Genomic DNA, 26,679 nt, shown 5'->3' with positions numbered 1-26,679 from the left:
GTTCACCACTAGAACGGTCTGGATAAGGTCGTTCGATGGGTTACGCTACGGCCAGTTACGGCGCGGCGAACGCCCGCGCCAGTGGTGAGCGCCACTGAAAGTGTCGTTCAGTGACGTTGCGGTGCCGATCAGTAGTGTACGGAAAAGACCACCACCGCGGTGCCTTTTTGACCGCGCGGTCCGTTGCCGTTACCTGCCGTGACGGTATAGTGTGCAAAGACCTTTAATCTTTTCGTGAGCGACTGTTATACATCTGGTTCGTTTCTATGATTTTGATGTATGTGGTATTCTGCATAGAGCGACATAGTGAAAGAAGAAACGTCAATCTTAGAATTTCTATTATTAAATTCAATTATTAAAATATCCTAGGTTTATCGGCATTCTTAGTGGTTTTGTTTTTCAGTCACAAAACGTCGAAGAGAATGGGGTTTTAGTTTATTTTTAGTAGATAAAAATCGGCAAGGTTAAACGCAATGTTTATGCTTTTTCTAAGCAATTGCTCGTCGGCGGTGTTGTAAATTTTAAACCGGGTCGAGTGTCGTTAACTGATGGAGAAATGAGTGGATGTCGCAGTAGTGCTGCTAGGCAAGACAACACGGTTATTGAATTACCAGTCCAAAGAAAATGATGAATGATTGATATCTTCATTAACCATGCGATCCTTATACACCATGAATTTCAAATTCGTCTCGATCTTTAATGGGTTAGTTAACACGAAAATGCATTTCACAACAAATGAATTGATTGAAGGACTTTATCTTAATGATCTAGTACAAGATATGTGTTTTTGTCCTTTTTATTCGAGCTTTGACATCAGCCCAGTACCGCGTTTCTGAAAAGCATTTATGCCAATTGAGAATTAAGCTTCCTTCCGGTACAATTATTGGAAAACCTGAGGCTTCTTATACAGGGTGTCACAGTATTGATGTCGTAACCGTGGAGTGGGCGAATCTACATATGTAAATATCTACGACGTGGTGCAATACATTTGTGCATCTACGAAAATATGGAATAAATTTCGTTGCTTTAACGTCAAGTTCGCGTGTCTAGTATTTGCAAGACGTAGAACTGGTAATGCATGAACAGAAGTGTCGTAGATATAGTAGAGTAGACGTATAATAGATCTTCGATTATCCGAACCGATGATATCTGGATTTTTTATTGTCTGAATACACCTGCTTACGCATATTATTTGTTCGAAATCAGTGAAATAAGTGCAAAAGTTAATGCCGGAATGAGAATCAAATTTTTATTTCACTCCGGTTTGTCGCCACACATTTGGATAGAATTTTTTATATTTATTCGAACTCCTATACATCACTATTCGAACTCCTATGGCTTCCTAATTGGTTCGGATAACCGAATTTCAACTGTGAATTCTTTTTCCTGAAACTGGCTGAAATCACAACAGAGAAGACGAAGACTTCTAGACAGCATTTGCAAGAGGATCTCTCACCTGCTGCGTTTCGACAGCCTCTTTAACGTGTTCGGCGATCTCCGACGCCTTCAGGCCGGTTTCTATCGGGGCGACCTGCGAGAGTCGTCGCGGCTGGCCCTCGGGGTTGATCGCCTGGTAGGAGGACTCTCCGGATCCCCGTCTGCTGCCCGCAATGCACATGGCTCTCCGGAAGAGCCCAGCGACAACGGCGCACAGGCCGCATTGCATTCCCGTGGCGCTGCCTCGGCTGGACAAGGATCCTCCATTGGTCCGTCGACGGGTCCGAGTCCCGCGAGAGCTACTATCACGTGTTTGGGACGCCAGTTTTTTTTAAACTGTTCCCACTATTCCCTTTCTTTCTCTTCCTGTTTCTCCCTTTCTCCCCCGGTCTCTTTCCCTCTTTCCACGAATGTATCGATGCTTCCGGCAACAATCACACGATCGGTTGAGCTCCTTCTCACCAGAGGATCGTTTCCCGACGACCTTTCACTTCCTCGTGTTCCTCTTCCATCGTTCCGACATCGTGTATATCCTCCCCGAGATCACCACCTCGCAATACCCTCGCGCCCCTGGTCGATCGATTTCCTCGCGATTCAGGGCAGCGTCGCGTCATATCACCTGCACGACCAAGGTTTGTCGAAAAGAGGACCAAAGATTTCGCGAGCTCTAGAGAGGAGGAGCTTCGCTCGCTTCTCTTCTCTCTCTCTCTCTCTTTCTCTGGGAACAACTATCGATTGGCGTGAAGTTATGTCCGATAGCGTCTAACAACGTCGATGGTGCACCGTGCTCGGTCCACAAGGAGAACCCGCCGGATAAGGAACCCTCGTGTGAATTCGTCGCGAGTACTCGTGTTTGCCCGAACAGTGCCAGTCTATCGCATCGTTCGGTTCGATCGCGGGGTAACTTCGATTCGTTCGTGATTCGGCGCGTCACACGCGCTGCACTCGCCACCGCGACGTCGCGTCGCGTCGCGTCGCCTCGAGTATTTCGAACGCCTCGACAACGGTTCTCGTTATGACTTAAAATTCCGTCGAACGTCGCCGGGGAGAACGGTAGATGTTCACCTGTTGGCTGGCCACAGACCAATCAATAGAATCGCGCGGAATTAGGTTAACTGTTCGTGCATTGACAACGGCACGTGTTTCACGCGGCAAGGAGAAGGGTTCCTAACCCTTCAACTGTTCGCTGCTGGAGCACGGATGTCGTGATTAATTGCGGCGGGTTCAAATGAGTCGTAGCATTTGTCGATCGTCTTCACATCATCCCGCTAATGGCACAAGACATCCAATATGTCAAGTAAACAACGAGATCCTCCCCCGCCCCTGGCGATAAGATACGATAGAAAGAAAGAGCAATACGCCCGCCGCGGACTAGGAAAAGGAATAAAAATGGGCAAGAACAAAAGCCACCTCTCTCTCTCTCCCTCGGTCGACCGGCCGCGACCTCGATTTTTCAAGCAAGAGTTGTTTTCAGCTTACGGAGGCAGCAATTACAACCGCGTGGCAAGAGAGCCCACTCCGGGGGCATGGTACGCGACGGAGAACAAAACGAGGAGGAAAGAAAGGACCGGGGCGGCTGGTGCGCTCGTTTCAGCACGTTGCGCCGATAACGTTGTCTCGCTGTACAATTAGATCCCGCACGGTTACGAACGAGTAGGAAGAGCAGCGTGTCGCCGTTATCGTCTCGAACGCGGAGGATCTCTTCCGCGTGTCTAGCCACGGGTCTCCGCCCGGAGTCTGTTTCCACTGGTCGCTCGTTGACTGTAAAAGCGCAACAATGGACGGAGACGATCGACGTGTCAACACGAATCGTTTTCTCTTTATTGAATCGCGCGGCGGTAAGCTTAGGACGTTCGCGGAGAGTGAGAGGGGGAGAGAGAGAGAGAGAGCGAGACAGACAGATAAGAAAAGTAGCTCTTCGTCGAGCAATCGGATCGACCGGGTTACGTCCGAGGGAAATGCGAAGGAGGAGGACGAAGGGAGGCACACTGTGCGACTAGATACATACGATCGCGATAGTACCTTGTTCAAAGTGTAAAAGGCCTGGCAGTTGTCGCACGAGAATGCCTAACTAGTACGCGAGAACAACGGGGTAACGCCCGCGCACAGATATCGTAGCTGGCGCCGCACCGAGACAAGCCTAGGAGCTCCATGACCGCGTGTTACGGGAACGAATGGCCCCCGGGCCCCGAGGCCCGGTGCCCGACGGGGCCACGGAGCACGTTGAACGCCTTTTCACCCCGGTGACTCCTCCGTCGCGCACGTTTCTTTCGAGGAATCAGCGACGACCACCGCGGATCGAGAAAAAAAGTATGTCTTTCTCTCAAACGCCGAAACTACGAAGCCGAGGAACAGCGCGACACCGTTATCACCGACTATGCACGCCGGCCGGCCGCTGTGCGTGCACTGAAGCACTAGATTCGAGCGACAAGACTCGGCCGACGTTGGAGCTCGGTCATCGTCGGCTCCAGCCGCCGCCAGTCGGACCTGTTCGTTACCTGGCCACGCTTCCCGGTCAGACTACCCGAACCGAACCACCTACGAGAGTGGTTCTCACTACGCGTCGAGCTCTCGTCGCGAGTAGCTGCCGACCGACGCCATCGTTTCAACGTTGGCTTCGATATCTTCTCTCTCCCTCTCGTTCCCTCTCTCGCTTGCTCGTTCTCCCTCGGTCTTGGTCTCTCTTTTCGGGAGAGAGGGAACACGTACGCGAGGAGAGGAGATCAATAACGGATCCCTCCCTCTTTTCGTCGCGCGTACGCGTACACCGCCGCCCGCCGTCGCCGCCGCCGCCGCCGCCGTCGCGTAGTCACCACGTATTTACACACGCACGTCCTGTGAGCCGTGCCAGCTTACTCTCTTCCAGGGCCATGTTACTCTCCCACTCGGAGGGTGACTGTTCGAAGGGTATGGCCGGAAGGATTTCGCGGTCGTAAGATGCGTGTAAAAGATGGCCTCATTTATTGATCCTTTACGGATTTCTCATTGGAAAGCCGTTCGAGAGGTGTACCGCGGGGGAGGAGCGGCGGAAGGGGAGGGGGCGTTGCTTCGAATCTTATTGCGGTTTTAACCCAGGGAAGGTGGGCTGGTGCACCAGCTCTTTCCATTTTATATCCAGTTCGAACCTTCTGCAGATATTAATTTTTCCTATATTATGTTCGCTCCTCGTTCTGGGGGGGGGGGGGGGTTTCGTGTGAATTATTATTTATTAATACGTTGCTCTCTCGCTGCGTCACGGTGTCGTGCACCGTGATGCAATGTTCGTCCAAGGATTAAAATCTCGTACATATTTATTTACATTTTTAATCATTAGCTGGAAGATACAGGGTGATCGCAAGAAAACTGTGTACATATTTTGAATGATATTACACCATTAGTTAGCGTTTATCATGGTATCTCTATTTTCAGATTAAAATTCTGACCCATTCTGACCTGTCGTCATTGTACGTGACCCACAATGACTCACATATACATATCTGCCCATAATTATTAGGTTAGCAACTAAGTTCGCGACCTCCACATTTTCTCAAACAAGGTTATTTATATACATTTTTTAAGCACGAGTATTTTATATCAAATTAATCGCAAAACTCAGAGCTTCCCAATGATATGTATACAGTTCAAAAGGAATGGTCACTGGATGAGGCTATAATGATACAATAAAAGAATTTCGAAACGGAAGGTCGCGAATTTAGTTGCCAACCTAATATAAACGTGGTCTAAAATCAAAATTGATAAGAAAATGAGTTTATCAGTTATTTCACATCACATTATTTTAAACTAAATTAGATAGTGCTTGTCATTTCAACATCATACGAAATTCATTTAGTGTTAATAGCCTGTTCCTTTAAATATCTCGAAACAAAAAATATATGACTTATTGTTAGATCACTTTCATAATTATGTGCTTTTATTAACTTGGACCAGAACAGCTATAGATTCGAGCAGTTACGATGACTATAAAAATTCTACATCTGTCTGTTCTAATTTGGAGTGTTGAGCTTAGATATAATCTAATATATAATATCATTTGAAAGTACTTCTCAATATTTCAATGAATTTCAAAGAACGTAAATTTAAATTTTAATTACTCATTAAATTTTATACAGCACTGATTGCTAATTGTGTTGCCACAATGTGCTGAGCTGGAATGATTGCTCGCGGGGAGACTCAGAAGCAAAAAGAGCATCCCCCGCTGGATCCACTTCCGAAGTTCGTTATTCATTTCTAAAAAACTATACGATGGAAAACCTATATAGAGAGAAACATAAACGAGTTGAGTGAAATAGTAACCACGACAGAATTCGTCTCCTAGCGACAGAATCGATAAACGAGATGAATTTGTTCAACGTTGATCTATTTCAATCGTTCTCGTTGCGTCCTCTATCTCTCTCGCGCTCCCTCTCTCTTTATGCTGTACAACGTTAACTAATCTAATGCTAGGTCGGCGAAACATTAGCGTTTCATCCAATAGTAAAAACACCATTTCCCTTGCCTTCGTGTTCTGCATATAAAGGGTTAATTTTTTGCAAATTTGAAGCCTCCAGCCACACGCGGTGAGTACACGTTTATAATAAAACAAACGGAAGTCTAATGAAATGGCATATAAAGAGCTGTCTTTTTGTGCTCTCATGAAAATGGTGTCTGTTTCAAACAGACTTTCATAAATGGACGTTGCATTCGATCCTTCCGATGTTATACCAGATAATATTGTACCGTTATAAATATCACTTAATGTTCGTAGTAATTAACGAGCTTACGGTGGACAAATTCTGTTTTTTATAATGAATTATTAACGGTGAAGTAACTTTTACGAGTAACCGAGGAAGCTCCAATTAAGTATGTAATTCAACTTGATTGCAGCTAACCGAACAAACAAAATTAATACAATATTTCATTACAAAATAAATTAGAGAAGCCATTTTAAGCGTTACCTTAAAGAAATGATTAATTTCATTCGACAGAAAAATAAATATAGTTCAGCGCGTTAATACATTTTTATGGCTCACCCTCTACTTTTAAATGGCAGCAGCGATTATTTTATTACAACATAATTTTGTATTTGATAAAAATTCTGAGGTGCAATGCCAATTTAATGCTCCAAAGTATGTATGACTTTTAAAGTGAAACAATGCATGGTACGACCTCGGAATAAACATTTTACGAGTCAATGATCCACATGGAAACCAACGGAGAATAAATTGTGGCGACGAAATAGGACGTTAACCACTTGACACATTGTTTCACTCTCGATAATCTCGTTACCTCTCCTCATCGAGTGGTCTGTCCGAGGGATCTAAGCAACCGCGAATAATTACGTGCTCTAAACTTCTGAAACCGATCAACTATTCTACAGATTATAAGCGTGGTTTGTAGAGTAGGGTTACTCACTGTACCTGGAGTGATATTTCCAGCCATGTTGTCTGCAACAAACAAACAAATTCAATTCCGTTAGAATTAAATATCCGAAGGTATTAAACAAAATTTCAAAATTCAGACTTTACTTTTACATTTTCTATTTGTGCATGAATATTTTAAATAATTTCGGCTAAGGTGGAGTGGGGTAAGTCCGTTAATTGAATATTTTTATTATAATATGAACGAAATTTCTCTAGCTTGTATTTATTAATGTAGTATAAGTTAGTATGAACTATTCTACATAAATGTCGCCGAAGAATAAAGGTGTTTCCCTCGCTTAAATCAACCAATGCCAAACATTCACGTTCGAGGTACACGTACAACTTTGAGGTTACCCTGAACGTGCAATAGTTTACAAGTTAATAATATATTCTGTGCTGTTATTTTAGGTAAGCACAATAAATATTGATGTAGGTTTACATTAAATAAACCGTTTTTATTGTATTTTTTAAAATTTATTGCGAAAAACACTAAGTTGATCTTGCCCCGTAAATATTACTACACGGGGCAAGTCCGTACTATCACGGTGGGGTAAGTGCGTGCTGTATGGGTAACTAGAAAACTAAACAATATAATTAATGCAATAAAAAGCATTTTGTAGCAGGCTTGATAATAATTCTTTTCTTACCCCGTAGCACTTGAAACAAGGTTCGAAAGTATTTCTAAACTTTGTTTTGATATCACTGTATCCCCTTTCATATTTCAGCATGAAAGTACTTGTTTGTTTAAGAATGCATAACTATAAAACTAAACAGTATAATTTAATGCAATAAGAAGCATTTTATAGCAGGCTTGTTAATCATTCTTTTCTTGCCCCGTAGCACTTTGAAACAAGGTTCGAAAGCATTTTTAATTCTCAGAGACGACTTGCCCCATTTTCGAGGCAAGTGCGTCCTAGTTGACACTTTGTACAGTATCTTATGAAAATGATAATTTTCAAGCAAAATTAGAATCCTACATAATACTAATTCGTCCATAATAACTGTGGCAAGAGTTTGATACCAAGAACGTTAAGTTTGTACATACCAGACTGAAAATACATCAGTTTAAAGTCCAACTTTGCAAAAACTAGACATCTATACATCTAAATGTTCAAAAGAAATTGAAGAAATTGTTTTGCAGCAAATTCTGCTTGGGAAAGGCTCTACAGTGGTTAAAATTGCATAACAGGAGTTAAATAAACATTGATTTCGACTCCTAATAATTTTTATAAATTCACAATAACACTATGATATTCCTAAATTCTTCTAGTATTTTCACAGTTTTATGTTTCAACGTTTCAACTACAAATTTCGATTGTAAACACATAAATTCCGCAGTGAGAACTCTGTCACTCAATTAACATCGGATAGAACCTGACGAGCGAACCGAATATACATATATTCCGATCTCGAGCGGTTAGGAGAAATAAATGGCCACAAACGCATTATCCATCATGCGATAGAGTGATTTCAAAGACCATCTCCTCAAATCACGGAACGTGTCGGGATATTATACGGTCGTTTAACCGCGCAAAGCAAATCACTTTCAAGCCGGTGAATCTCGTTCGAGAGCGTCTCGTCCTCTTTTGCTTCCGAAGAATCAATGCGTAAGTGAACACGTTATTCGCTAACCTTATTTAGATAACTACCATACTGACATAAATAGCACACCGTGTTCGCGCGGGCTGCTCTTTATCAAGGGATAAAGTTATCGAAATCGAACGCGGGCCAAAGTCTGCGTTACTCGATTCGTTTGCTTCCGAACTGAAGCAATTCATTCCGAAGTAGTTAGCGACATGATCGCTTAGACATTTTTCGCGGAGATTCATTCCGCGTCGAGGAAATGCCTAGTCTATTAACGAAATGGATCCCGTCAGCACACACGATAAATCGAAAGAACATCAACTAGCTAGAGACGATGAAAGAACTGAACGGCAAACTTTTCGAAACACGGAATGCTTTAATAAGTCCATAATTAGGAAGTTTCTCATCGGATCTTCACGGTCTCATAATCTTGCCTTCCGCTCACTATTTCGTCGCTAATTATCACGCCGGGGAATAATGACTGTGAGCGATCGTTTTACCCGGAAATCTTCTTTGTTATTTGTTTTCTCGCCGAGACGCTTGCCAAACAGAACATCTGAAAAGCTAGAACTATAACCTGTGCCATTTATCAATTTTTAGACTAAAGGTGATACCAGAAGTCGCAGAACAATGCGCGGGGATAACCAACGAAACTTTGTTTCCCACTCGAAAAGATATTTAGTTAGTTAGTTAGAACGCTGAATGATAAATCCAACATTTCACGGAAACTAAAGCGCAAGATTTAATTCGTTACAGCGGCAGACAAATATCATCATATAATTTTTGTTGTCGTATAATAATGCATTCATAAATCCGACAACGTCGCCGCACGCTCAGCTTTGTTTTGCGAAAACAAAATCTCACGCGTGCTCGGATTTATGTTATATTCTCACCGCGCAATGCGCACTCCGTTGTTAAATTGTTATTGATGTGTGTACAGCTGTCTTCGAATTTTTCGTGAATATTAAAATCATGGAAATGAATGTTTTGAACTCTCCGAGTAGCTCAATGAATAAACATAAAGGACACGTACGTGTGCGTATTATGTTCAGTACAACAATATGAAAGGATTTCCTGAGGATACATTATGCAATGGTAAACTGCTATTTTTATATTATTAAATAAAGTTGATCTGATTTTGTGTGAGCTTTAGGAGCACTGTAACGTGTTGATAAAATACGTATGTGTCGTTTTGAAATTCTAAACTTTTTATTGCTTCGTGTAAGTCGACCCTGAAACTGTACGCGTGTGTGTGATTCACAGTGAGATTCTCACTGGGGCAATTGCAAATGGAGCAAATGATGATACGTTTCCAGTGAACACACACCACTGATCTTCCTTCTGCTTCCTTTTTGTGCGACGACAATCTCAAAGGGGGAAAGTCGGGCTACATTATCACAAGATTGCCCTTGCTACTGTAAAACGACTTGACCCGTATTTTTCTTCGCGTTAAATCTAGGCAGCCCATAGAAACCTACTCTTTAGCCACCTAAAGTCTTCCGCTGTTCGTTAGGAGACAGCTCTTACGATTCTTGAATATGTTTGTAACGAACGTATGTGCCCAGTCAAGGTTTCACGGATCTGTTACAGGATCATTCATGAATTTTGTATTTTTGATGATTGCATCGATGGTTCGTCAGATTCATTGAAAGAAGGAAGAAAATGGAATGGGAAGTGAATTTCCCTTGAAAAATAGCTTGACAATGTAGAAGAAAATTTTGTTCTACGAGGCTTTGTATTTGCGAAAATCGAGCTTGAAAATTCGTCGAGCACGCGCGCTATTAAATAAGAATCGACTGGCCCGTCTGATCATGGCCTGCCATTTCTACTTCGCGTATGCACGCGAACCTGACTTTTCGTGATCGATTTCCGCAAAAACCCAGCGTCGACTGAAAAAATGTTATTCTACATTTTCGACTTAGCCTTTTATGATGATTGATCTCCTCGATGTCGGAAAATTACTTAATAATTAATATCATTTGCGTTTCACCGTAGTCATTTATAATATTTTTCCAATGTGAATTGTATTTGAATTATAATAACAATTTCAGGTAACCCGTCGAATTCATAATGTCATCACTGTTTCTTATTAAATTGAATAACGAAAGTTGTTTTTGCCCTGTCAATGTGAATATAGACAGCTACGAAAAATATGCGGAGTGTTTTCGAATTATCTATCTCCGTACTAAATGTTATTGGAATCGACAGGTATCACAATTAGGCGATATCTCTCGGCACAGCACAATTTCCATTTCCCGTTCAACCTTTTATTACAAAAAAATGCTCGATGTTGGATATGGAGACTATTTTCATCTTTTAAATGAACAAGTACTCCACTGTGTTTCCAATTTTTATAATCGGAGGAAATACGTGACAAACAAGTTCAATGGACAACAACAAGAAAAAATATATAAAAAAAAACTTTTTAAAACCCACGCTGATATTAAAATGCACTAAAAAGGAGAAAATAATTTTTTTAGACATTAATGACTATAAATAATAGCGTGGAGCGCTAAACTATATTGACGTAATCTTCGTGGGCGCCCCACGCTTTTATTTATAGTCACTAATGCCCAAAAAATTATTTTCTCCTTTTTAGTGCATTTTAGTATAAGCGTGGTTTTTAAAAAGTTTTTTTTATATGTATTTTTATCTTCTACTTTTTAGTCTTTTTTAAATGGAACGCAAGATATAGTAATACTGGTATGAAATAGTAAGATATAGAAACGCAAGGTATGGAAATACGCGAGAAAGAATGAGGGGATGAGTCCGACAGACGACGTCTCTTGATGGAGTCCGAAATTATCCGAAATGGAACTGAATGAATGGAAAACCACAATGACTGAGCTCCTTCGGTGCGAAATGGATCAGTGGAGTGGGGATGAGTCGGAGTGTGAACGCGTAGTAGAGTAGGGAGCGCTGGCGCGCGGAGTGGGGATCGCTGAACACGATGACGTATTAACGAGCATCACGCGGCGAGGTGTGATGGTTAATACCAAAATTTTTTTTTCCTAGACGCACAGTTTTTTTAAATTTGTTTTTTAATATTACATTGTCATTCAGTTCTGAGCTATGTTTGAAGTTTCAATTCTCTAGCTCATCGGGAAGTGATTTAAAATTCGATTACAAGATTTGACGCATACAACGACAACGACAACTCGGCAAGTTAATATAAGCGTGGTAAAATGATCAATATCGCGGAATAATTTAATTTAAAAGGTTCCGTCAAGACTTCACGAAATGGATAATTTCTTTACTCAGCACTACACAAAGTGATCGAAAGTAATCAATATTGAACAGACCGATTGCATCTAACACCCCTTATTGCTTCGCTAAAGCTTGCCCGATCACGTATTGTTGCTCGGAAGCATCGTCGTGAAACCTTTGAATATCATTTTCACGACCCGTGATGTTCACTCCGACGTGCTGCAAATTAAAAAATCACACAGCCGTCGAAATATCACGCTGATATCACATGATATTCCTTTCAACGGATAGCGGTCTGACCAGCACCACTGTGAAAAATATGGTTCATCAAACTTGACAAATTTCATCAAAGTTTAAGAACAAACAATGAAAAATTTTGCCATTGTTCTGCAATTTTCCAAATGTTCTTTTTACAGTGCATGTAAAGATTTCATTATTTTAAAAAACAGTTACCGCATTTCAATAGGCTGCGGATTTTGTGCATTTAACCTAAACTATAGTGCCTGTAACCTAAAACAGCAAAAACATTAGACAAATTTAATGCTGCTGTTACATTATTTTCAATCTGTTAAACATTTTAAGAAAGAAATTGCATTTCTATGCCGGCCCAATTTGTTGATATTCAGGTAGAATGTTTTTATTTTGTATAAACATTCGCAGTCTGTATAATAGTCATCAGTTATCGAAATTGAAATATGGATGGATCAGGAATTGGGAGCGGTCTGACCGACGTATGTATATTACTCAAATGTTAACAGTTCGAGGAGAGGTTTATGAACGGAAAACCATAGACACGCTGTGTAACATGAGGAGAACCATCCGTGAATGGATAGCACGGTCGTGATATGTATAGCGGATTATTTTCAATTTTCATTCCATGCTCTGATAAAGAAGCTGTATAAAGTAATATTTTCTTCATAGTTCTCTACAAACTCTTTTTACAGGTCATGCAATGACTCCTCCTGAGTTCTTGATGAAATTCAAGTCATTTGGTTTACTTTAAGAAAACCTACCCATTTCTGCCACAAATGCATAAAATCCGTAGTCTAGTTATCACTAAACTGCGAATCTTTACAGTTACTGTAGGTAAATAATTTTATGCGCAGCTTATTAACTGCACTCGTATTTAATAAATACACAAGAACAGTTACTTTATTTTTCCTTATTTCACCTTATTCACTCAATCAGGTAACGCTTTTAACAATACTGGCGGTTAGACACAGACTAAAAACATACGCGAACATACAGCAAAAACGATCTCCATAGAACTGACGCAAGAGGGCGCATTGAATCTATAAATTTCCAACAGTTACATAACTTTTTTAATATTGTACTATACGATTTGAACTTTTTTGGGAGGCTAGAGCAATTAGTTTACTACACGATGTGAAAAGAAATTTTTCCCAAAATTGCAATTGATCGGAATCGTAGAAAAAATACTAAAAGTTGCATTTTACAACTTTTTTATGTAGGCCTATATTGAAAATTTTAAAAATACGTTTTGTCGTTCTGTGTGAATTAAACGTATTCTGAAAACGTGAAAATCGGTCGACGTTGCAATGAGCTACAAACGTTTAAAGATGGTAAAAATAGCAGATTTTCACAATTTTCGGCCTATATCTAAGAATTCTTACATCTTTCAATGTGCATATAATTGACACAGACCTACAAAACGTACCTTTTAAATTTTCAATATAGGCCCACATAAAAATGTTGTAAAATGCAACATTTAGTATTTTTTCTACAATTCCGATCAATCGCTATTTTTGAAAAAAATTTTGTCCACATCCTGTAGTAAACTAATTGCTCTGACTTTCCAAAAAAGTTCAAATCGTATAGTGCAATATTAAAAATGTTCTCTTTTGGAGCGTCCGGATATTAATTCGGGTAACTGTATGTAAAATAAAAATTGCATTGATTGCAAGAAATAGAAAGTGAATTGAATGTTATTTCTTCCCGTAATGATTTTAATAGAGGAATATTTTAATTTTGAATTTCAACTACTCAATCTTGCTATAAATGCATAAAAGATCCACAGTCTAGTTATCACACTTGAAAGGGTGATATAATTTTTTTGATTCTATGTTCTACTATAGTCAACAGTTCTGGAAGTTATTATAGAGGTGGAAACGGGGAGCGGTCTGACCGACGCGACGGGGTCTATACTACTTAAGGGTTAGTAACGTCGCGCGACGCTGTTAACAGTTCGGGGAGAGGTTTATGAACGAAAAACCGAGGAAACGCCGTGAAACCTGAGGAGAACCATCCGTGAATGAATGGTAAGGTCGCGATATAGGGCTGGTCCGCCATGTCCGGGGACGAGAATGAACAGAGTACATAAACGGTCTGCCTAGAAATTGCGCGCGCACACGATCACTCAACGGCTCCAGAAGCTGGATGCCCGGGATTCATCGACTCTTACGAGCTCATTATACAGGGTTATGTACCCGACACGTACACCTGACTGATTTCATACTCTTCCATGCTTTCCCGCCCTGAACCCGGTTTCTCACATCGTGCAGGGTGTATTTATGTTTATCGCGTAACGATTAAAGGGACACCGGCGATGAGCTGCGCATGACACGGAATATATTAGGGCGAGTCATCAATTCCTTGCGTTTTCCCACATATACTTCATCATTGGCAACTTTTATGACGCACTTCGATATCAGTGACATCGCAAGTCGCAAAGAATCGTGTTTTCGTTCTTGTGTTAGATTATCCGGAATTCAACTACGATTAAAAAACTCCAGGTTTATTTAAACCAGTATCATATTTAACTCACAGTTAACCTTTTTCCACTTGACGTTTCATCGAAGACGTCTTTGATGCGCATACACTTGATTCCATTTTCGATTAATTGAATAGTTCACGTTTCGAGAAGTTTACTTTTAACTAAGTTCATTTATTACGCGATAGTTTATGATCCGTTTTATTTGTGTCGAAAGGTAAATTACTATGTATAATATGTAGTCTCTTTATGCATACAACGGGAAATGCAATCCTCTTTACGATTTAATACATACAGAATGCCCGGATAATCGTTGCATATTTAACTACACCTAATTGTCGCTTTTTGCTCTGCAATCTCTCAGGAGTAGCGTATCTCATCATGTTATTATGAACGACAAACAACAAAGTGAAACATGACTCGGTTAATTCTGAGCTAATCTTGTCATAGTTGTTTCATTTCAATAGCAATTTGTAATTCTACGAGGACTGAGAAATATACGATTAGCGTAATATAATAAATAACAGAATAATGTGTTAATATTAATTAGGAAAGTATCGGAGAATTCCATTAATCTCTTTGCTGTCTTTCTGAAATGATTGATATTTCACAAATGGACCATTTCTATTGCGAATAATGATCCGTCACGGGAACATTTTTAGACAATAGCAGCAAAAATTAATTGTTTCCTTCAAATTAAATATAATAAATTCCTCGAATAAATTTTAATGAAATAAACTCTCTCGTAAAATATGACAGAATATATGGTTATGAAAAAATGGTGTGTATTTTCGAAATATCAGACCACGCGCTCCAATTTTAAATAATTTCGTTTGACGCTGATAACGAACGTGCTAAATTAACTAAACTACCAACATAAAATTAAAAAATACAACGGAAGTTATAAAATACGGTACCGCAAACTATCTGGAACGCCGCATTTATAGATTTTTTGCAAGAACTAAGCGCTTCTCATGTTTACGCATCACAATGTGACTATTTCACATATTTATGTAGGACGCTAATTGGCGTCCTCCGTACATAACGTAAGTCAGGGGTGACGAACCGGCGGTTTGTGGGTCGCATGCGAAGGGATGTTGGCTTCCAAACAGAATTTGGAACCAAAATGAAACGAAATGTCGGGTTCCGCTTCACAGTAGCCCATTTAGGGCATTTTTTATTTTTACTTTGACCGTGCCACCACAGTTTCAAATTTATTTTTGCGCCAATACAGAGCGTGTACCAAAGTTTACGATTTGCGAAATTCAGAAGCAAATTAATATCATAAATCTCGATTTACGTTTTTGGTTCATGGGATAAAATGCTTTTACTTCCAGCTAAATTTCACAATTTTTGAATCAGTGGCCGACGTGTTTAGGAAACATCGTTTAGGGTGGGACTAAATTGGGTAAATTGCTTTGATGTTAAAGAGATTGCATGTTCATTATTCGCACATATTTTGAAACATCATTTAGAGGGGATCTAAAAATCTGTAGTAAAAAAATACCCGACTTCAAAATGTTCGTTAGTTTATCAAGTGAAAAATAACTCCACTGTGACATCCCTCTTTGTTGAAATAGCACAAAACAGTATTCGATCTATTGTTTACGCACATATTCCGTCGCAGAAAATATTTAATTCAAATCGTGCAAATATTAAAAACAAATCATAGGTGTCGCGTACACATATGTGTAGAAAGCAAATACACGTCATAGCAGATGACGATATTCAAACAAGATATTAATGGAACGATGCGCGGTCTTCTCCTTTTACAAAATATAAAATAATTCATTGTCCAGCACTGTGTAAAAATGATAAAAGAATTCCATAAAATTCGCAGTGTGATGATTAAATTCTTCTTTAAATCACAGTCCAATTTTTTCACACTGTGCCCAACGAACATTAATTTTTATAATGAATACTTGCTGCACATATGATCTTTTTTTATCGATGCACTTCTCTTTGACATAGATAAAAGTATTTGAAATAGTGTATACAATTTGTGCTCTAATCCAGGAGCAGGCATTCTCCCCATTTCTTTCGCGTGATTTAGCGCTGTCAGCTTGCCCGGAGCTTTTCGCCTAAGAAATTGTTTTGCGTTTCATTCGAAAGCCTAAAGCAACGCAGGACCGTACAATGAAATTCCATTTATCCACGGTAAATACGCCATATTGAGGGCGAATATTTTTCATTGTAAGCTCCCATTCGCAGTCCTCCCCAACTCTCCCTCTCTCTCGAGGTAGCATGTTTCCTTCTGAAAATATCTTGTCGATTCTACAGGGGCTGACGCTGCCCGGAAAAAAGGAGGAAGAGAACGAAAAAAAAGGAATCTGAAAAACGCGACGTCAGATATCAGCTGCGGTCGGATGAAAATCGATTTTATAATAGGATCAACTGTGGCTATATACAAGGGAAGTGCTTTTCTTCGAAGATCAGAAAGCCACGCTAATGGGTTAAATGCCAATTAGAGAAACGCTCGTCTAGAACCAGACTGAGAGAGAGAGAGAGAGAAATCGATGTTTTATAATCCGCTGCCATTTATTTTCTGCTTTCTGTTTGCTCCCTTGACATTATTGAACTCGCCCATCCATCGGGCCGCGTCGTTGACCATTGTCTCGCTGCTTTGTCATCGGCGGACGACATCATTTTTCAAACAACCCGGTCACAGTTTTATTCCCTGGATTTGGATACACCAGCTCGTGAAATTCGTATACACGCGGACGAGTAGAATGGAGCAGGAACTAGAAGATATCCGGGAAAGAGAAGAATGAGCACAATGAAGCCAAAGAAAGATCAAAGCCATCTCTCTTCACCCTTCTCTGCCATATTTATCTTTTCCTGCGAACTACAACGGCGACGGCCGTGTCACGTTCCGATGAGACATTGTAATTTAGATCGCACATATTTCATATGTATATTCTTTTTAATATGAAACTGTTAGCTGTTATACTGAAGCTGCTAACAAGAGCAAAATTAGCGGGATAATTACGTAGACGGGATATTTTTCTTTAACATTTAATAAAACAAATCGTGAAAAAAAATCATTCAGTTTTCAGTCGTCTTCCAATGGAAGGAGGCAATTAACGTTTGACAATGAGTTCAAAATTGCGCTCATTCAATCGATCGTTTCAAAGTAAACGAGTATGCACAGAGCCACAAATACTGTGCAAATACAATTTGATATCAGTGATGGACTGACATCAATTTACTGCTTAGAAATTATTAATCGAGTACGCCAGTACCGCGTTCGCGTGACATTTCGTTTCAAATATCCAAATTTCGGTGTTAAAAGCTTTCCGCAACATCTCAGTCGTGAGTCCGCGCGATTAGTAAGCAGAAACGCGAATAATTCACCGAAACCACTGATGCTGGTTAGCCTGTCACACCACAATCCCAATAATACACCAGCATTCACACAGCAGTACGACAGATTGCAATTTTCGAATTCTTTGACCATGTAGACTGTCACTTCTCTGCTTTTGCATTATCCTCTCGGAGGGCTAATCTGTCACGAATTTAATCACATCTATTTAGAATCTAAACTTACAGTGAAGAATAAATAATATTTATCATTTCCGTTAAATCGCGAGTACAATGAAAGTCTAAATAAATTTTCTCAAACATTTTTGCATACGTAAAATTGACGTATGGTGCGTGGAAAAGGATTGAAAACACGGCCGCAATGTATTTTTAGGACAAACGAGAAAAACACGTTAAAAGCTGCAGAAAAAAGGTAACAGAATAAAAAACTTTTTACCATTAATATTTGCATAAGAAGAGTAGAAAACTGGATAACCCAATATGCAAGCTGTCAATCAATATTCATACGAATGTTTTATCTGGCTTTATTTATGAGAGACAGCTGACATTTGATCAACGATTGCTCACTATTTCAAGACTTATTCTTTTCTTGTTGTTAACGCGTCGGCTGTCGAGCGTTCATCCCAAAGATCTCACAAAATCATAGTGATATACTTATTGTGAAATTGAGAATTATTGTAGAATTTATTGTAAAATTGATCACAGTGATTTTAACCGTTTCTGAATTCCACGAATTCGTGTGAAACTCGGTCAACCCAAATATGTATTACAACGAAACGAATTTTCAAAAATTAACAGCGACTTGTGTCAGCCACACACGACCGACGTTAATCTGAAAAATTCTATAATTCAGCGGGAAGAATGAGTTCGTGTCGCGTGAAAAATTATACAAACTCTGTTTGACGATTTCCAGTGTCGAATTTGAATTATTTACATCGCGTGTGGCGTCTCCAGTGTAACATCGTTAGAAACGATCATCGAAATAGAAAAACGAATGGTGTTGTTGGGTATGCGAGACGAGTTAAGATAGTTGTCCACGATCCACGACGCATTTAGAAGGCTATGCTAAACTTAGATTGTTTTCTGAACAAACGGAGTTAAGAGGGTTCGCGTGAAAGAGAGTGTGTCACACTAGAACCGATTCAGAAGACGACGTTTACGGAGAGATGCCCGATTAACTGATGGATTAAAACCACTTCTAAACCTGACTCTTCGAAATCAGTTTCTTTCTTTTTATTCATTAAATACAAGTCTCCTTTGTAGAGTGAGGAGATTGAATCCTATTGGTCCAACATTTACCACGATTGGACTGGTAACGTCGCTTTAGATCTGTTTTCTAGAATTCAAAATGCATTCAATCCACGCATTTAAAATATCCATGGATTTTATGAACCTTTGAACTTTCGCAGTCTACGTGCGAAGTTTCTATGGATTATTTTTATTTCTCTGACCTGCTGCTTAACCTATAAAAGAGGCGGAACTAAAGTGTAAGTGCAGTGAATCTCGGTTAAACGAAGGTCAATTAATTATCCTCCTTTAATCAGAAAATCCTCCGAGAAGAAAGCATGTCGGTTGACAATTACGCTTTTGAGTCTACACTATATGCTGAGAAATTGTTCCGCGCGATTAATAAGGGTTCACAGGGTACATTATACAATGTATAATGGTAAGAATTATTTAAATGTAATATATAATACAATTTAATCATTGGATTTTCAAAGTGCATTTTCAAGGTCCAATCAAGGATTTAAGGATGTTTGACTAAATATGGAGTGATGGTGTATGCGCGTAACACGTACGACGTGCGTTAATTAAATATCCCAGCGATGAAATCGCGGCGTCTACCTGTTGATACGATGATTTCCGACAATTAGAAACCAGTTGTCAATGAAGCGATCCGAAACGCGATACGAATCGATGCGACTTGAATGATGGTACGTGGAAACTGCAGCACGCAACCGGCTCGACTGTGTCCTCGTTCGTTAGTCCGCCGACAATGACGTCAGATGACAGGTAATAATGTTAAGTAATATTTACTAATAGGCAGGACCGACCTCGGAGTCTCCGAGGACCCCACGGATCGTTCCTGAGGGTGCCGCGACCGAGGGCGCAGTCACCATCAACTAAATTGTCCGCGAAACGATCTCACGCACTCTAAGAGGAATTTTGGCGTCCACACAAACGTGTTCGGAACCATTCCTCAAGCTGTCGCGTTCCTGCGAATTTAGATCGGAACACCGTGCCGACTTGTGCTACTGCACGAGCCAGCTCCGGCTGACGCGTCATTCCACACCGCGAATGCGAAATCTGCACTTGAAATCGACGCTGTAAACACAGCTTTATTGACACGCGATGTTGAAAATTTGTGGAATACGTCCTGCGGATCATCAGACTCGCAACAATCGTCGTACTTCAAATGTGTAGAGTAAACCACGAATATGTCTGGTATTCGTGTATCACTTCGTGAAATTTGAGTCGTGTAATTATACAGGATGTTTCCGAAATCATAGCACAAGTCAATTGGCGATTGAAGAATGCAGAAACAAGTTGGAAACAAGGAACAATATTTTCTCGTTTTCAAGTAAATCGAGTTTGAAAGTTCGGCGGATACGCGCGCTATTAGATTGGAATCGGTTGGTGCGTCTGGTTATTGCCGACTGGATCGGATCTACTTCCTAACTCGATGGATTTTCAAACTCGGTTTTCTCGAAAATGGGGCGTAAAAAAATGGTATTCCCTTTATCGATTTGACTCTGCGTCTGGAATTACCAAATAATTACGAAATAAATAATTACTGTTTAGAACGTGATGCGAATCTTTATGATAAATTGTCTACATGAATTGCAAGAAATACATTAAAATTTTTTATTCGCATTAATGACCCTTATTAATTGAAAATAATATGCACCAAATTGCACCAACTCATTTTTGTCATAAATCTATGAAATCCGCAGTCTCGTGAGAAACCTTCCTTTCATACAACCGAAAATATCGGAACTATTCACAATTATATGTAAATGATTTAGTTTCTTTATTGTCACGACAACGAATCTGTTTGTTTTTAATAGCATCGAATATGCATCGACTAAAACAATTTACCATTCCAGTGAACGAAATTGCATTGCGTTTTACTTTTCTCGTTGTCTGTTTTTGCCGTCGGTGTGCCCTTCGTTCGTTAATTACTTTCCCGATTGAATAAGTTTGAAAAATTGGATAGAAAACGATTTTTGTGCAGATACGAAAATTAATTGCGAAAGTTATTCAAATGAGTTTTTCAAATCTTGCGTATGGAAAGTTTCTGAAAACGGTCTTTCGCTTGCGACGCAAATTCTGGACTCTTCGATTATATTGTGAACCGCTTGCAATTTCTTTCACGGCTACGCTGATTATAATTTCTCGGTCGTTAATCATTTTCTGAAGGACAGACAACATTTTTTCGCTCAAAATTTACATTGATGGCCAACCGTTGATAACGAAAAATTTGTATTTCAATTCGAAAAAGATAAATGATATTTATATTTAATGCCGTTCGAAATGTTCGTAACGCGTTCGACGTGATATTACAAGGCAGGAGTAGTTAAGGTACAGCCAATTGCACTTAATGAAAGATTTTAACGTCACCGTAGATCGACGTGAAAGTGGCACCCCCGTGATTTTCACCCTTTCTCCTTTACGGTCCTCACTCTGTCTCGCTTTGTTTTTCCCACTCTCTTCCTGTAACTCCATAAATTCCTCTATAGCCTCATTGTATGGCACCCCCGTGGCTTCTTTACGGGGTTACGTGCCGCAGAGTCTAAAAACGCATTAGTAGCAAATGGCAACGCCACGTAAACTCGTTTCAAACACGTACACAGGACGAGTAGATGAGTAAATGGTGATACGCTGGTAAGTGGTACTCAGAGCCGGACGTACTTTGCCGATTCTTCGGTAAATAGAACGTATTTCACCATTCCGTTAAAAATCATTTCTCCATTTCTTTGGTATGATTTAACCAAAAATAGAAAACAAATAATATTTATTGCCATGTTAATATTTTCTTCGTGTACCTCTTGCTTTTACCGTCGCTAAAAAATTATCTCGAAAAAACACTCTTTGCCAGACGTGTATGCCGCATTTAATGCTCAAAACAATGTCTTTTTTGCGCAGTTCGACAAGCAATAAATAATTCTGCAGTTGATACGTTTGTTCGTTTAAAATAGTACTTTCATTTCTGCTCGGATATTTAAATATGAAATATGATTATCAGAACAAACGGAGAACTAGAGCAGTCCTCCAGGTTCAGCATGATGCCGCGTGTTCTGCCACTTAAGAAGAACACGTTCCGTGTGGCAAAGTACGGGGAAATGAAACGTTTTTGTGAGAACTTTTAATTTTTTCTCGGAAGTTCCGAACCGATCAAACGTGTGGGCTCCCGCTTACGCGTGCTCTGGCAAAAGACAGTAATTGAAATTGCTCGGAACGAGTGTTCAAACGTCTTTTTAATTACATCTGACCGGGCGCATATGATTGCGTGCTTAATTGCCGCGCAACTAATAAATGGCCGCGTACGGCAAAATCCCGAAGAAAGTACCGGCCTGGCGGTGAGAGCAACGAAAGCGAACCTTATCGACGCGCAGACGTAAGAACTAAATTAAAACCTCGCCAACAGTTTTGTTTGAAACATTCGCTAGTCGGACTTCGCTTTAGTTTAATATTCATCTATGTAAATACATTCATAATTTCCGTTGATTTACAATTTAAAGTTATCGTTTCGGCCAAGTAGCAATCGGGTCTAACGAGGCAGTTTCGTATCCTTATAGGTCACCAATTTCCTTTAAAGGCTGTTCTGTGTGTTGCTCGACGGCTCCATCAAAGATGTCGCAGAGGCCTGATTCGAAAACGTGCTTCGGAAATGGGATTGTGTCAATAGGTGAAATTAATTTCTTGTCGATCAGTATTCACGATGATTCAGATTGGAAATAGTCTTGTCTATTACACAGCGCAAAATCATAAATAGGCTGGGGATTTTAAGCATTTGCAACAAAAAATTAGTGAGCGAAACTTAAAACGGTAGAAGCATTGAAATAATTAAAGAATATCAGAATTTTATTCAGCTTCACTTGTCATCAGAGTACGAAACTGTCGACCACTAAAACATCCATAGCGATTCCAATCGATTTTGGTACTGAATAACGGGGGAAATTTATAAGTGATCAAAGAGGAAAATCAACGTGCAGCAGCTTCCCTGTGTCAAATACATTTTAACGAAGACGCCGAGACACTTCGATAAGATGGTACCTTCTCCATCCCTTCTACTCACGGTTCGACAGCGCCACTATCTTGAAAGCACTTTAAGCCAACTGACTAACTTCCTTTTTAATTACCCTATTAAACATTCGGACCATCCTTGAGGAAAAGAAACAACCCTTGTAGGAGAAATTGGTGAAAGAAATCGAGGCAAGCTCTTTGATAGTAAAAATAACTTCTGTTTCAATTATGTAGTATGCTTTTCTTTCTTTTGTATATTTATTGCATTTATTGACCAGAACACAATTGTTTAAATAACTTCACTTAACGACTCGGAAAAATATGTCATCATAACAGAACGAAATGATGATGCTACAAGTTCATCCGGATACGAAGGTGCCGTTGTCACTCTTGAAAATTCTATTGAATCAAACTGATCAAAAATACTGCAAAGCTTTAGTCGCTCATCCATTCGATTGAAAATTCTTGTCAACTATGGCTCGATTGAAAAGAAGAGATAACAATAATACAGTACTGTGTGCATGCATGCACAACTTTTTTGTAAGCTCGGCTTTGAAACCTTCAAAAAAGAAATACAGCAAGCTTGCCACAAAAGTTCTTTATCTACGCTATAAAAATACAGTTTTCGATTACGCTTTTCAACTTCTTATATTATTTAAATTATAGAGAGATTATGCTAATTCACAGAATATGTTTTAAAAAATCCTCTGAAAACATAAAACGTGTAAAGGACGAAAAGAATTTAATTCTTTAGATACTATGCGACATTATGGTGGCCCCCGCTAGGTCATCTTGAACGGAACGACACCATAATAGCGACTCCCCTCTAAGTGACGTCTCTTCACGAAAAACCTCTATAGTGGCACGTTCACGACGAGAAATTTCTATGCAAATTTTGTCAGACATCGATTTTCTACAGCAAAGAATTTGGAACAGCATAGGATACTCACTTTTGATGGAAATTCGACTAGTACATTCCATTCTTTTTGTGTTTTATCCAAAGCATTCAGAACTATTATTAATGAAACCGAATGAAATTGTAAAATTTCTATATCCTGCTTTGAAATCCATATATGCAAGTGTGAAATGAAAGTACCCATATTTTAAGTACACATGTGCACGTTACTTTCTATTGTGATAACACACGATATTTAAGTCCAGCTTGTAGATAACAAATAACAAATTTTAGTACACTCTTTCGCAATAAAATTCAATCATTTAACTGTTCATTCCAATAAAAGAGTCAAGAGATGTTGGAAGATATCAAATTTTATTCTAACAGTACAATAAAAATGTTCCATAAAACATTTAAATGGTAACATATACATAGCATTGTAGAGTATCTAGGTATCTATCTAAACAGCTATAAATAGAGTGGTAATTATTTAAATGAACTAATCTTCTTCTAGGCATTCATTCGAACATTTAGAATTTTTAATTTAGAATTCTAGAGAATTCTTCCTCTTCGTTGTTCCCTTATTGGCCAATTTTTCGTGAGGGCGGGAAATATGCCCTAGGAATACGCGAGGGAAAAGAGGTCGCCGTAGGTGCCTTTAGGCGCGTTTCCATGACGTGATCGTTCTAATTACGTGCAACTACAGGGATAAAATAAACAGATGAGCGGCAAAACAAGCGCATGTGTCATTGGCCGCTCGATAATTACCCGTTTCTCAGAATTACCCGCTTCTAAAACCTCTGCTCTACAAATCTTTGAATTTCGTTCCTACTACAGAGTTCTGAAGCCATATTCATGAACCATTCCACGAGTGCGAATTGCGCATGCGCTATCGACATCGCGGAATTCTGAAACTACGTGTATCCATGGAATACAACTTATTTCATGCATACGCGGTGAAAATTAGTTCTTGAAAAACGCCGGTGTGTCGCATGTGATCGAATTATCTACAGTGGTGTATAGCTATCTCTGTATGCTCTCATAATTAATGCATCAACGTGCCTAACAAATAAATTACCGAAACGGAAAATTCAATCACGAAGGAAATAGAAATGGAAAGTAGAATTAAAAATAAAAGTATTTATATTTTCGTTCGAGAATTTTGGATTATTGGTAGGACCAAAATTAGAACATTCTGGAGGCTCAATAGAGTTGATCCACATATTCGAGCTTAGCTTCTTTATGTTTACATCGTATTTATAAGTTAGAGTGCGAGTACGGTGAGGTTCCGGACAACTAGTTTTAAGCCCGAAGGCATTATCATTAGACTATGGAATTCTACGCAAATGCATGGTTTCAGGGGAAATTATTAATGAAGTAGGCTGAGGATTCAGCCACCGTCCACTTGGATATTATGCTGGCGTGAATTTCAATACACTCCCCTCGCATTGTATGATGTCTAACGGTGATTCCAGTGGATATATACAAATTTTCAATGCATTTGTATGGGTCCATCATACTTCCATAGATTATATCTTACGCTGAACGCATTTCAAGCGCATAAATCTCAATCTGCTTATTACTCACGATGTATCACGCAATTCTAGTAATTGCAACGCTAATTTCCTTAAAAAACACAGTGAATAAAAAAAAAAAGAAAAACTACATACAATTGGAATTCAAAAAGCATCGTGTCGACGTCCAGACGGTTTAAGCTTACAAAGGAAATAATTGTGTCGGCGAGTCTTCGTGATATAACGCTTTTGTTATATATATTCCATAAAGGTATATATTTTTAAGCGATGTTAAGTGATATTTTACGACAAGATGACCGATACTCAATGAACTGTGAAAATTTCCTCGGTATGCTTGCACTTGACACCATGCTATATCGGCGTCCGTGTATCCGTCCATCTGCCAGTGGATCGGGGCAGCGTTTTATATAACACAAAGTAGCACCGAACTAACTGAATCGGGCACGGGGATGCGAACGAAAAAAGAAAGGTTGATACAACGGAGGGGACACGAAGATATATGCACTTGTGCAGATTACGGGGTCGAGTCTAGAAATCGAGGTGACCGAGGAAGACGTTCATCGAACCCGGGGTCACTTGTTTTCGGCCGGTAGCGACGCGTCGTGCGTTCTCGTGCGTATTCGTTCTGCGACTCACCGGGTAGGGAGAGGACTCATCATGTAGCACCACCCAACGACGAGCGTCGCGACGGCCCCCGAAAGACAAGCACGTGGAATACGGTATCATGATGACTGCAGCGACAAGAAGGGGGCGAACGATCCGCTTGAATATTTGTCGCCAAGGACAATAGAAGTCTCTTAGGATATCGTCTGTGCTGCGACCGTGGCTCGTCGAGCAGGCCTCGCGTCCTCGTCGTGCGCGTTGACGTTCAACGGTGTTTGCAACACGCGTTCCGCCACCCAGATCAACGAACGACCGAGTCAGAAAAGCCACGGTGCAAAACAACAGGCGACCGGCTAGCCGAGGACCACGAGACTTGAGCGAAGCCAGGAAATCACGCACGCTGATTGGTTGACCCGTCCATCACCGCTGTCTGACGAACGTTCCGCGCACGCGCCGACAAGAGATCAATGAGACCCGAGGCGAAGAAGACACTCGCCTAGAAGCGCTGACTATCCACGAACGTGTGCGAGCCATTGCGAGCTTCGCCGAAGGCAGCGGCCTGAGAATCGGGTCGCGGTCCCCGTCCCCAGTATAGTCGATACGGGACGTCGCGTCGTTTCGGTCCGAACAACTAAATTATTCCGCTTCGACAGTTCCTTTAGCTGATTAACACGAACATTTTTTAAATCTATGTACACAGCGTGTTGCGCTGCACATAAG

General features: G+C 40.1%; 1 protein-coding gene across 11 annotated transcripts in view; it reads right to left on the bottom strand.

Annotated features, from left to right (window-relative positions):
* The window catches only part of LOC143221936 (uncharacterized), an 87,867-nt gene extending 61,485 nt beyond the window's left edge, over window positions 1-26,382 (bottom strand). For 4 of the 11 annotated variants that reach the window (XR_013011893.1, XR_013011894.1, XM_076447611.1 and 1 more), the window contains exon 1: window positions 1,457-3,916. Coding sequence is in view for 9 of the 11 variants with exons in the window: in XM_076447611.1 (XP_076303726.1) it covers window positions 1,457-1,666 (210 nt within the window). In the remaining 2 variants the exon portion in view is untranslated. Of the gene's footprint in view, window positions 1-1,456; window positions 3,918-6,828; window positions 6,861-25,992 lie in introns of those variants that run through there. The other 7 variants (XM_076447613.1, XM_076447615.1, XM_076447610.1 and 4 more) reach the window with 7 other exon arrangements.
* Window positions 26,383-26,679: the final 297 nt, after the last annotated feature.

The sequence above is a fragment of the Lasioglossum baleicum genome, chromosome 3, assembly GCF_051020765.1.
Source record: "Lasioglossum baleicum chromosome 3, iyLasBale1, whole genome shotgun sequence".
NCBI classification, from domain to species: Eukaryota; Metazoa; Arthropoda; class Insecta; order Hymenoptera; family Halictidae; genus Lasioglossum; species Lasioglossum baleicum.
Note: the sequence above shows the minus strand (reverse complement) of the source record. Positions and strands in the feature narration are given on the sequence as shown.